Source organism: Pinus tabuliformis, chromosome 3_2 (genome assembly GCF_031772625.1).
Source record: "Pinus tabuliformis cultivar Carrire ecotype Pingquan chromosome 3_2, CPIR1, whole genome shotgun sequence".
Taxonomy (NCBI): domain Eukaryota; kingdom Viridiplantae; phylum Streptophyta; class Pinopsida; order Pinales; family Pinaceae; genus Pinus; species Pinus tabuliformis.
The window spans coordinates 104924371-104937826 of record NC_142302.1 but is presented as its reverse complement, the minus strand read 5'-3'; the positions used below and the strand labels follow the sequence as shown (position 1 = coordinate 104937826).

Here is a 13456-nt window from a genome sequence, read left to right as displayed (position 1 = left end):
TTTTTAGTTGGACCAACCAACTCCCGATCCGTGTTTTTTGAAGAGCCCAACTAAATTTAATCCCGGGCTTATCATAAGATTTTTATTGGTGGTGCATGAAGGGTTTCAAGCTAAGCACCTCTTTTATATATATATATATATATATATATATATATATGGTGTTGTATAATTGATAGATCTGGTCGTTGAGAGTCTTAAATTATCAGATCTAGGAGCTGAGTTGGACTTATACTCCTCAGATCTGATAGATCTACCATTCTTGTACATAGATCTGTAAATTATTTTTGGTTTTTTTACTTGAGTTTCTAGGATTTTATTTATTTTTTGTATATCTGGGTTTTGGGTGTTTTTGTTTTCAGGAACAGATTGTAGATCTGAAGGTAAAGTTTGATTTGAAGCCAGATCTAGGCCCTGAAGGGTAATATTTGGCCTCAAAATCAATTTTGCAAGGGCATTATTTTTGCAGTCCTAGGGTTTTTTGTTTTTTGAGATATTTTTACAAGGGTTTCACTGATAAATCTTAAGCAGAAGCATAATAGTTTAATCTGGGAATTTTTCTTCGGTTCTTTGGCTACCTATCTGTTGCCTTTTTTTTTTTTAATTTCTTTGCTGCAGAAAAATTTCGAAATTTGTTTAAGGAAGGCCCACAACCTTTTTTTCTATTGCCTGCATTCTCCATTAACTTGTGTTCTCCTTAACCGTCATTGCTGCAGCCCTCCGTTTTTCTCTATTGCGTTCTCCCAAGCCCCCTCTTGCCATCCGCTGCTCCCTCTTATCTAGTGGCCCTCTCTATCACAATCTTTTCCTTCACGCAGTTGTTCCAACCCTCTCCGCAACTTCTCTTCTTCCTTGCGATTTCCATTTCCCTGCTTGCAAATCTGCAAGCCCTCACTGTTGCAACTACATTGGCCCCTCCATCCAAGCCACTCCATACTCTTTGCGTTGTTCGTCTTCCTGGTATCATTCTTCTCCTCCATCTGCGACCATAGCCTTCTCTATCTTGCGTGCTGCCCTCCATTCAACCCACAGATCCTTTCTTATCTCAGCTTTTCCATTGCTGCCTATTAATCCATCCTCCCTACATCGCCTTACGCCCCCCCATGCTCTCAGTTCCCTCAAACGAAGTTTTTGTTGCGTTATTCCTCAAATTCGTGGCATCTTTGGTTTGTTTTCTTTCCCTCCTGCGTCCCTCCTCCTGTTGCCATTCTTCCCCTCCATACCCACGGTTCCCTTTATCATTCGACTTGCACAACAAACACACAAAAGTCTCCCTTTCTGCCACTGCAAACCTGCATATGTAAAACACTTTCAATTTTTTTTTTGTTGGGTTCCATTTGTTTGTATTTTTTTTAGTTTTGACAGTTAGAGTTTATGTTAGTTTATATATATAACCCGATTTCATTTCTTTCGAAACGTTAGTTAGATTCATTTTTTTTTTTTTTCAATTTTTTGTTTTGACTTTTATTTTTTATTTGATTTGATTTTGTTTTAACTTTCTGTTTCATTTGATTTTTTTTCCTATTTCATTTAAAAAAAATCTAAAACATTTAAAAATCTTTGTGACATTTGATTTTTTTCATATTTTGATTTTTTATTTTTATAAAATTAAAAATCATAAAAATAATGTGGCCCGTGGCCCATTAAAATTTTAATTTTTAACGCTTTGATTCATTTTAATTCTATTACATTAAAATATTTTGATTTCTTCATTCAACTAATTGTCTAAAGAATAATTAAAATACTAATTTAAAGTTCCTTGGTGTTATTTGATGATTAAATGCATTTTTGTAATTTCTCTATTGTCAATGTGCAATAAATGTTTAAAAATCATATCAACTGTTGGAGAAAGATTATTTTGCTGATTATCCTGTATGCTAAAGTTTTGTGCATTTTACAATTCACTGTTTATGATCGTCGCTTTGCCACATTTATAAGTTTTCTCTACTTGTTTTATTTAGTCTATGGTTAATTGAAATTTTAAAGGCGCTGGTATGTAGTCATTTATATCTTGTGATTGTGTCTTATTTTGATTTATCTATCTTAATTGACCGAGACTCGCTTTAAATTCATCAAGTTGTTCATCTTTAAAATCTCCTAGAGCCCGTGTTCCACAGGCTACCTTTATCCATTTACCTTAAGAACTACCCCTCTTGACTTGTTTAGTAGAGAGTCTAAGCAGAGTGAGTAAGGATTAGAGTGACAACCCTTACTTTGAGCGTTGTCGCGGTGCCTAGACACTTTGTGCGACAGCACGTAGAATACTTGAGGCAGCAGATAATGAAATGGTTGTTAGGGTAAACGGCAGCAAGAAAAAGGAATTGCATAGACCAACAGAACAATAAATTGTAAGTTGTAAATTGTGTTACTAGTTAGTATTGTGATCCCTGTAAGAAGGACTACTTCTGTTCTTACTTATTCAAGGAAGTAAATCTATGGAGTTTGTAAACTGATGTATACTTTTGATATTGGTAAAAGATTCATTTACCTGTTTATTGTTGCCCATTAAATGTCAAATGTGTTAAGTTGTAAAAGAATATTGTATATTGTTGCAATATACTTTTATGCTCTTTATAACCCTATGGGCAAAAATTCCCTAGGGATATTACAGAACTAAGGGAGACAGGGCTGAGCTGAGGGAGACAAGACTGAACTAAGGAGCAGTGAATTGCCTAAGGAAGATTGCCAAGTTGCTAAGTGTGGATTGGAGAGGTAATTCTTGTGGTGTTAGTCTGTGACTGATTTTATGTTCACCCTTGTTGCTTTTGGAGAAGGTCAAACCCTAGTTTATCTAGGCCGCAGTCCTGTAGGGTATCTTAAAGTGAAATGGCAGCAGATTTGTGAAGTTTGTAATGGCTAGCTAAGGGCTGGAACAGCAAGGAAAACTCTGTAGTGTTGGGTACAAGATGCCAAGTGGGCAGATCTTCTTTTGAACAAACAATAACCCTAAACATTGACAGTGATCGTCAAAGTACTAAGCTGAGTTGAGTTGCAGAGGATCTATGTTGTCATCTTTTCAACAGGTTGGTTCCTTAACAGCTGTAAATTGGTGCTTACAGAGGATTGGTGTCGTCATCTTCTTGAAAGGTTGGAGCCTGATATATTGTAAGTGGGTGCTTACAGAGGATTGCTGTCCTCACAGGTAGTTGCCTTCTAACATTATAATAAATTGAAGACAATTAGAAAAGCATTCGAGTGGTTTTCTCCCAGTCTGGGTTTCCACTTTAATCTTTGTGTTCATGCATTGTATTAATGGTTGATTATGTAATGTGCCTTCTTTTTAAGATTAGCAAAGTGAAAAGAAATTAAATTTATGTGATACTGATTCAGCCAGCCCGTCCTAACCCCCACCCCTAACTTCTTTCAGTATCACTGTGTATTTCCAACAAGGTTTTGGTCAATTAGAAACTGCATATTGTAGGAGAAGGTATGTAGTTGGTTGTCAAATGAATATTATTGTATTTTGGGCTCTGCTTACACTGGAGGTTGCCCCTCAATGAGGCAAGTGAACATTGCATCCAGTTCTGAATGTCAATAAAGGTTTGCTTACCGCTATTATTTTCCAATTATGGTTCTATTTATTTGTTTTCCGCAGCTGCATTTCAGTCTTTCTAGCTCTGTTTATTTACTTTCCGCAGCTATATTCCATCTATTTTGCTCTGAATATTCTGTTTCAGCTAACAAGGAATATCAAATTATTGTTCTTGCAGACCTTACAATGAATGAACCACATAGAATAATTAATAAACTGAGTAAAAATGTTCAAGGACGGAAATTAATGTGATAAATCTGGAAAATACTTTCAAGGAAACCACTTATTCACATTGGCATTTACCATTTCATCTTGGATTTATCTACAATATTTACTCCCTTTTGAAAGAGAAAATATCTTGATACACAAAAACCTTGAGTAGTCAGGTTCACTCAGAACAGATTCAGATGATTGTATGCTCCATTTTCATCATGCCAAATCCAATAGAAGTTCCTTGTATGGCAAGTCAATCATGTCTTTAACAGGTCTAAACTCTTATGACTTGAGGCATAGCAGACTATGTTCTCCTTAAGATTTCTGACTGCATCTCTAACATAACCACATGTCTTTAACAGGTCTAAACTCTTCTGACTTGAGGCATAGCAGACTATGTTCTCCTTAAGATTTCTGACTGCATCTCTAATATAACCACAACTAGATTGTAACATTTTGAATTGTTACTCTGCCAATTATTCCTAAGAGATAAAATTGCCCATTTCAATTTGCCAGTTCTAATCTCTACTATTCTTTTGTGCCAGCCATGGCATGCTTTTTGCAGATACAACTTCAGATGAACAAATAGGGCATTTCAACACATAGGACAGATATGGACATAAAATTATGTCCCAGAATAACGCAAAGAATGGCTGAAATGAACACAGAGCCTACAATCTTGGCACTATTATTGCATATATATGTGCAACAAATTTATTTCTTACTCAATACAAGAATACCAGTATCATGTACAAACTGTGGTTTCAAACTTCAAAGGTGATGCTCACGTACCTTGTTTCACCACATCTACCAATATAGATGCTACCTTAAGAGCTCAATAACACCTAAATTTCACACCATAACCACCATACGTAAGTCCTAGCAGGATCTTCTCACCTAGACATATATATGTGTGCAACAAATGTAGCCCCAAGATTTAGCTCAATCTGTTCAACCATCCAGACAAGGCATGTTCCTGATGAGGAGATCATTGGTCACAGATTCAAATCCAGTCAAGTCCCTCGAGGTTACCAGCTGCTATTGTGGCTGGTAGTTGAGCCACCCTCCATCTGAATATTCCAGGGAAGAACAGAGGATTCTATGAGGTTTTCGTTGGAAAAAACTATGTGCAACAAATGTATGTTAAATACAAAACAATTACCAGGATAGGATGCTAGATCAAGAATTCAAGCAAACCTAAATTTCTTACCATAACCACCATCGATTCCCACTAGCAGGATCTTTTGGTCTAGAATTCAATGATGTCAACTGAAATTTCAAACAGTTCACAATTCATCATCAAACTTTTTATAATCAAACGAAAATATCATTGAATACTAGACATTTATAATATCTCATTTATTTGAAGAGGATAATAGCAACGCCCTTTCTAAGATATACCACTTTAAAGTTTAAACTTCAAACAACAACCTCACAACGGAAGATGTGACCAACCATGAGTTGTCCCCTGTAATATGTATCACAAAACTGTTGCTAGGAATTGCAAGTTGCTGGATGTATCTGTCAAAACGAGAAGAGAGTCTCTCAGCATTGATATCTGTAGAAACTCAACACAGAAAAAGTCAATGATAAGCACTCGCTCTGGGGAAACTCATAAAAAAGTTAGACTCTCTTTTCCAAAGGAATGTAGAGGTAACTAAAGAGTTATTTTAATGCAACCAGAACATGAATCCCTTGCTATGCAGAAAGCTACAAAAGCATCATTACTTTCGAGAAAGATATAGAAGAAATGAAAGTGTTCTCTTAGAGTAAAGTCACAAAGGGCATTAAAAGTATCAATAGACTGAACCCTTAGGAATGGAAAAAATACCAACAATCTAAAAAGATATCAAAAAATATAGCTGCATATATATCAGAAAAGTAATGCAAAATCTGAAATAATATTATTTAAAAATCAACAAAGGAGATGAACATTTTATTTTACGGAAAAATAAGATCTTAAAGCTGTAATGAAATTTAAGTTTCTAGGCAATAAATTTGACCTTGCCTCCACGCACTCAACACTTGACTAATATCATACGAGTAAATTATTTTTTACAAAACTGGGAGTATGTCATGCCTGCGTCCAGTGCAATGCCTTACTTTATCATGCATCACTTTGATAAGCTCTAACAATGGCTCAATTAGGAATTATTCATGGAGGTTGCATAATTCATTTTTAGAATATTGAGACTGATAAGCTAAACTACAAGACACCTCACCACAAATAGATGTACTTCAAGCCATGTTAATCTATCATAGTGACTCTTGAAACCAAGTATAGCAGCAACTCATTTCCTATTAAAAGCAGCGATCCTATGAAAGATCCACATACCTTGACCATGTTATCAAACACACTGAGCATTGCCATGGGCCCGACTGCCTTATCATTGGTACTGTTCTCAATTGTCATACCATGGGCTTGACTGCCTTATCATAGGTACTGTTCTCAATTGTCACATTTGTAGACATTTTGATCCAAAAAAAATTGTAAAGGTTGGTTGTAGATTACAAAGATGGTGACAAATGAAATACTTTGCTTGACAAGTGAAACAAGAATCACAATGGCCTTCCCTTCACAGCCTTCAGACCTGCACAAATGGAAGGTATTAAATTCATGTTTATTTTTACTATTTTATAATTGGCAATATTAACAAAATGCAACAAGATTATAATAGTTTATTTGCCACGTTAGATATAGGTTCACACTTCAATACCTCACAATAAACATCAATTCTATATGACAGAGAGTAATGTTGACAATTAGAGAGCCTAACATTAAATCACCTTGGAGGTTTGTTACGATTTTTCCCATTTAGTTTGCCCCTACCATTGTTTTAACTATCATATGTAGCTATGATGCTCAAACAATACATGCTCATTTACCCATCTAAAACATTGTTAAAAACTAGATAAAACCAAAACACAATAACTAATATCTCATCCAGCAAAGAGGAATATTACCAAATCTTATGTTTAGAGTTTGCACATGATCTGGTTGAAAGCTATCATAGTCACCAATAATCCCCACAAGAACAAAAGCCATCCTTGAAATGATGGAAACGGTTGGCATCCCTTACAACAATTTCTCGCTCTGTAATCTTCGAGATGAATTTGGTGGCCGTGTGGCAGTCAGTACACACACGAAGATTCTTCACTATTTGTATAACGGTGCCTGGGGCTGTGTTAATAAGTGCAAAAGCAATGGCCAGCTTCTCACTGTGGTAGCAGAGAATGTGCTCCTTCTGCTCCTCATCTACATCATGCAGAGCAAGATTTGTGTCTGGCACATAGCCTGCCAATTTCATCTGCCCAGCTAATATGTGTAATGCAGCATATATCTCCTCTGTTTGAGGATGGGACCTGTCGCCTACAAAAAATACATGAACCTTTTTCTTGAATTCAATCCAGCTGCATCCTGGTTCCTTAATCACTCCTCTATCTGTCATCAATTTTCTGACCTTTGCTGCATCGTGCCACCTTCCAGCTGCAGCATAGATGTTTGACAACACTACATATGTCCCTGAGTTGTTTGGTTTTTGCTCAAAGATGCATTCTGCCACTTTCTCTCCTAGTTCAATATTACCATGGACTCGGCAGGCAGCAAGCAGGGCTCCCCACACATCAGCACCAGGTTCTACTGGCATTTTTTCTATAAACAGTGCTGCCTCTTCCAGTTGTCCAGCTCGGCCCAGAAGGTCAACCATGCAAGCATAATGTTCAGCTATTGGTTTGATGGCATGGTCATGAGTCATGCAATTAAAGTAGTGCCAGCCTTCATCCACCAGGCCTGCATGGCTACATAAAGAGAGGATGCTGACAAAAGTGATGCTGGTCGGCATAACACCTGCTTCTTGCATTTGTTCAAAGAGTTCCAAGCCATCTTGGGCATTCCCATGCTTGCCATATCCTGCAATCATTACATTCCATGAAACGACATCTTTCTGAGACATTTCATCAAATACTTGGCGAGCAGTCTCTATTCTACCACATTTGGCATACATGTCAACAAGAGCCGTTTCCAAAATAACATATGACTCGAATCCAGTTTTGATTATATGAGAATGGACCTGCTTGCCCTGTTCGAGAGCTGCTAATCCAGCACATGAGCTAAGAATGCTAGCAAATGTGAGCTGATCTGGCAGAAAAGTGACAAGGCCTCCTCACCATATCTGTGGTGAGCATAGCCTGCAATAATCACAGTCCATGAGACCACATTTGGCTGAGACATTTCTGCAAACACTTGACATGCGTCATTAATACTACCACCTTTGGCATACATATCAATAAGTGCATTTTCCAGAGCAACATCCATATGAAACCCACTTTTCATTATTTGAGCATGGATGTTCTTGCCTCGATCCAGGGCTCCCATGTTAGCAAATACCCCTAGAATGCTGGAAAAAGTTGAACTATTTGGTCTAATGTTTGATTGATGCATCTGATTAAAAAGAATAAGAGCATCCTTACCGTGACCAAGTTGGGCATAAGCAGCAATCATTGCATTCCAGGAAACCACGTTTCTTTGAGGCATTTTGTCAAACATTTGGCGTGCTTCCTTTATACTCCCACATTTGGCATAGCCAGATATCATAGCAGTCCATGAGAAAACATCTCTTTGAGAAATTCTGTCAAATACTTCGCGTGCATTTGCTATGCTACCATGTTTTGCATATCCTGCAATCATCCCAGTAAAAGAAACCACATCGCGACGAGACATTTTGCCGAATACTTGGCAAGCATCCTCCATTCTCCCACATTTGGCATACATATCAATCAGGGCATTTCCCAAAACAACGTCTGACTCAAGATCAGCTTTGATCGTGCGTGCGTGAAGCTGTTCCCCCTGCTGTAAAGCTTCTATGCCAGCACAAGCCTTCAGCACGCTGGATAACGTATACTCGTTCGGCTCCATCCCTGCTCGTTGCATTTCGCTAAAAACGTTTAAGGCCTCCTGGTCCTGCCCAAACTGAGCATATCCTGCTATCAGCGAAGTCCATGCAACCAGATTCCTTTTGGGCATTTTATCAAACACTTGGCGTGCAGCCACCAGATTCCCTCCTTTAACGTACATAATCACAAGCTTGGTTTCAAGATAGGCATTAGGCTTAAACCCATTTTGGAGCATGTTGAGGTGGATATGTGTTCCCTCTGCCAGAGCTTTGCTGTTAACGCAGCTCTGTATGAGATATTCATAAGTGTGGGCATTTACACGGCTGCCGCTCAATAAATTCAACGCTTCCTTCACTCGCCCTTGTTCCCACAGACTTCTCACATGCCGATTATTGCCACCGCACGCTCTGGTATCGCCTTCTACCTCCCACTCTGCTTGTGTGGCTATAGCGTTGCCGAGTGTGATCCGCAACAAATAAACCATATTCTTATTATGGTGCTGCCAGTTGAAGCCATGAATCTTTACCCCTGGCAGCATCATAATAAACGCACAATCGACTTACTCAGGATGAGTTTACAAAACCAGTAAATAGCCATGTTTCTACAACCTTTCACTCCATTGACAGGACTGAGTGAACCTTTTTCCTTTCACATAGAAAGTCATGATTAAACAGTGAATGTTGCGTTGAACAGTGATAACTTAATTTGCTATATGCATTTTCTGGATTAAAAAAGCTTTTTTGGTTTTGCAGGATAAAGCAAGCAGTTTAATTCTGAATAAACAATCTTTAGTACTCCTGAGTCATTTCTGTAGTTTCCATTTTTGGCACTTGCTTTGTTGTTTATGGCTTTCCTGGTAGACATGATGGGTTGACTGCCTCTGCCATCTGCTTTAGTGAAGCTTGGCTTCTGTAATCTTTGGTTTCACACAACTATCTTCCCAAAAAAATTGACAAAAAAAAAATAAAATTCCCAATGGGAGGAGCGGAATGGGAAAGCAATAAATAAAATAAAAAATTTGTGTTTTTATATATCTTCTAAAGAATATAATATGAAGTTAAATTTAAAATGAAAGTTACACTAACGTAATTGTCTTATAATAATGGCCTGGGATATAATGATGGTATTCTTCTCCTTCTTGCTTCTTCCTCATCTTACCCTTTATTATATGACATTTAAGAAGTAGAGAAAGTACCAAAGTGGGATAAGAATCAACAAATGACAAATAAGAAGATAGAAAATAAAGGAAAAGAAACCCTTTGCATTCAAGAAGCATAAAAAATGGATTCATGAACTTCATCACATATTGGATCAAATTAAAAAATCAGAGAGCTCCTTACCAATAATGAGAAAGAAAAAAAAAATTGGGAAAAAAAACTTCAAAAAGCATTGCTCATTTGAATATAACAGACTCACAAGCATCTCTTCCCAAATTTGGCTACTTTATGTGAAGTTCCATTGATATTAAGGTATGTTTTTTCATTGTATAAAGACAATTTATCAAACAATACTCAAGTCATTTCATAAATTAACATAAAATAAGAAGCTCATAAAGTAATACTCTTTTAGCAACCACTTTTTGCTTGAGACTAGGTGAAAAGTTGAGAGATCTAAATTCCCTCAATTTTGTATTAAGTTATATAGGTATGACCGCAACCCACAATTGTTATTAATGCACCTGTAACAATTACTACAAAAAATCTCAACAAAAAAACAATTAATAATGTTGACCACATAATATGCTTATTATTAGAACAATTTAGATCTCTAAATTTCTTTCACTTTTGTAATAAAACCTTAACAAAATATTCCTATTCACCATGATGAGGAGAGTGACTCTTAATTCTCTTTTTTAAATAATTTTTTCATTTTTTTCATCATAATTCTTAAGCAAAATATTAATATTACATCAACTTTGTTTTAAAATGTTCCGTTAAATTTAGTTTGCAATTTCCAATAGAAAATGCCAACACAGAGGCATAAAGTTACTATTCATTTGTTAAGAAAATGAATATACAATCAAGAACATCAAGCTGTCCCTGTTACTTTGCTTGAGTATTCCTTCCACCGCAGTACAAAATCCACAAGCTTACAAGTTTTCTAATCGTTACCAATTAGTGTCGTTAGTGTCCATGGAAGAAATCTCAAATTTTCGATACAAAATAAATTTGGGAGTTGTAGTGTCATCATTTTAGCTATAGTAAGAAAAATATGTAATTATGAAACATATGCATTGAAGTGAAAATTTGGCATTGTTTCTCTACCATAATTGGAAACTGCATTATAATAAATAAATGTTCTTAGAAGGCTACTCTAATAAAAATGGGGGTTAAATTGCACATTAAACGGTCTGGCAGGAAACAAAAGGTTGCTTCCTATAGATACAGGAATAAAGAAGACGGAGAGGATGTGTAGCATGTCATGGATTCTGCACTTGGATATGACTTTCAACATAATAATGAGTCAAAAGTTGGGAGCAACCATAAAATAGAATAAACAGATGAACAAGTTGTATAGCTTGGTAGTCTTTTCAATTTTGTGATGCAGTTCTAATTGTGTCAAAGAGAATCAGATATATTCTTCATCTTGGGCCGCAAAACAAAATCTGCTTCTACACATGCAAAAGCAATATGGAATACAACAAGTACTTTTTTCTTGGTATGCACTTCTTGCAAGAGTGGTGCATCCACAATTTATGATAGTAGGTATTCCTCTTTAAATGCTTTTCTAACCCAAGTAACTAAGTCCACGTCAAAGGATGCACGTTGGAATGTTGGAGATTGACCTGTAACCATTTCCAAAAAGATTATTCCAAATGAATAAACATCCCATTTGTGTGTTGACTTTGTGGCCAACAACAAAGGCTTCTGCAACTTAGTAATTACACACAAATGAATGTGAACTTCCATCATTAGTTGGCCATTCTATAATCGATCTTATAACTCCTCCTGGGAACGTGCTTCCATGAGCAACAACTGAGTTTTTTCCCGATGGAAGGCCTCCACTAAGAAGTTCTCCATTTTGTCGAGGTGCAACTCCGTTGCCTACAATAATAATTAGACGACCCAAGCGAAAAACTGAGATATATGGCTGCATATGTTATCCAACAGAATATTTGTGGGCTTAATGTCTCCATGTACATATTTACGAGGATTGCACTCATGCATATAGGCCAAACCGCGTGCAGTTCCCTTGGCAATATTTATCCTAGATGCCCATGTCAAGGGTGTAGTTGGATGGCCTGATCTACCTGCAGGAATTGGTAGGAATTGTCAAGCTTTTTGGCAAGCAATAAATGCAATTTAGATTCTCTCACAACATATAAAAAATATGATATGTTTAAATAGAGAGTTAGCTTAAAAGCTAAAATCGGTAGTTATAAACAAATAAAAAAAGCATGCATTTGATATAAATTGTCATGAATTAATCGATTGAAGTGGTTTGAGCAACTTTGCAATAACAACTTTGTGTTTTTAACCTTGATATAAGCCTTCCTACCTCAGGACTACGAACAAAGTAGGACAGAACAGTTTCAAAGAAACACTATATGATTGATGAAAAACAATGAATCAAATAGATCCAATAAGCAACATTGAAATCGAAGAAGTTGAGAGCACAAGATACTTAGTTTTTGTTTTTGTGTTCATTGTGTTTTCATTTTTTTTGGTTGCAAGATCTACCACCCATGGGGCTTTGGGGAACTGTGAGATTCAACCTTGTTATACGAGGCTTTATAACTTGTTTCTTGTGACCAGTTAGCAAATTTAATTTGCTTAAATGTTCCCTAACAAGCAACCCAAGGACTTGTATAGAACAAGAAGATGGCTTCTAAGGCAGCCCAACCAAAAGAAGTGGTCCCTCCCTAGAGGGTTTCTCAAGCTGCAAACAATAGGAGGGATCTGGGAGATATTGGTAACATTGTGGCAGATGTCGGTGGTAAATGCAATGTCACCAATGAAGAAGTCAATGGGAAACCTCTTGTTGAGGTCTCTTGCCCTATTACAAGGACTTTTGGTGCTCAGTTACTTGCACAGGCAGTTGCAAAGAAGGGGATCTTTGTTGCTAATAACCAAACTCAGGCAACGGTTGTGATTCCAAAGGCAGATGTTGTGTAGGGAAACAAAGAAAGGAGGACTAGCAAGAGCAAGGACATTCCTCCGACAATTGTAGTGACCAAAAAATCAGATGATTGTGTTATTATTGAATAACCACACATAATAAAACCAACTTGTAATCACAACGTTGGAGTTGTAGTTAACAAAGAGAAACCTCAATTACTAACAACAAGGCCTAAATCACTAACAACGTCACTTACATCTGGAAGTGCAGTAGCGTTACATGGGTTTAGATTTGATGATGAAATGACTGAGGTAGCGGAGGACCCCTTGCCAAACATTGATGGGGGTCATGATAACCAGTTAGCGGTGGTTGAATATGTTCAGGATATATACAAGTTCTATTGTAGAACAGAGGAAATGAGTTGTGTGTAGATTATATGCCCAAACAACAAGAGAATAATCATGAGATCATGAGATTTGAACATGGGAATTCCCCTAAAGGTGCGAAGGCACACCGAAGGAATGGAAGATTTGGGAAGTTCATCTCGCCAAACAGAGGCCACCGCTCCTAATCATGTTCAAGTCTTTAAAATAATCTAGCTTAAATAATGATCATTTAAACTCTTCAAATCTAAAAAGGATAACAAGGTTGTGAAAGAAGCCTTGTAACCCAAGAGTGTAATAAATATAAAATAAATTTCTCAACCCAAGGATGTAACACATATACAATATATTTTTTAGATAATGTGTGTCATATTGAAAT

At 36.8% G+C, this 13456-nt stretch overlaps 1 protein-coding gene across 1 annotated transcript; it reads right to left on the bottom strand.

Annotated features, from left to right (window-relative positions):
* Window positions 1-4413: 4413 nt before the first annotated feature.
* On the bottom strand, window positions 4414-9628 carry LOC149180054 (putative pentatricopeptide repeat-containing protein At3g13770, mitochondrial). The gene is made up of 6 exons (XM_089415877.1): window positions 8156-9628; window positions 6707-7880; window positions 6078-6333; window positions 5198-5300; window positions 4953-5011; window positions 4414-4812 (listed from the first exon to the last, which is right to left on the bottom strand). The coding sequence occupies exons 1-2, from the start codon at window positions 9174-9176 to the stop codon at window positions 6757-6759; spliced, it is 2145 nt and encodes a 714-aa protein (XP_089272003.1). The 5' UTR covers window positions 9177-9628; the 3' UTR covers window positions 4414-4812; window positions 4953-5011; window positions 5198-5300; window positions 6078-6333; window positions 6707-6756.
* Between the last annotated feature and the right edge of the window lie 3828 nt (window positions 9629-13456).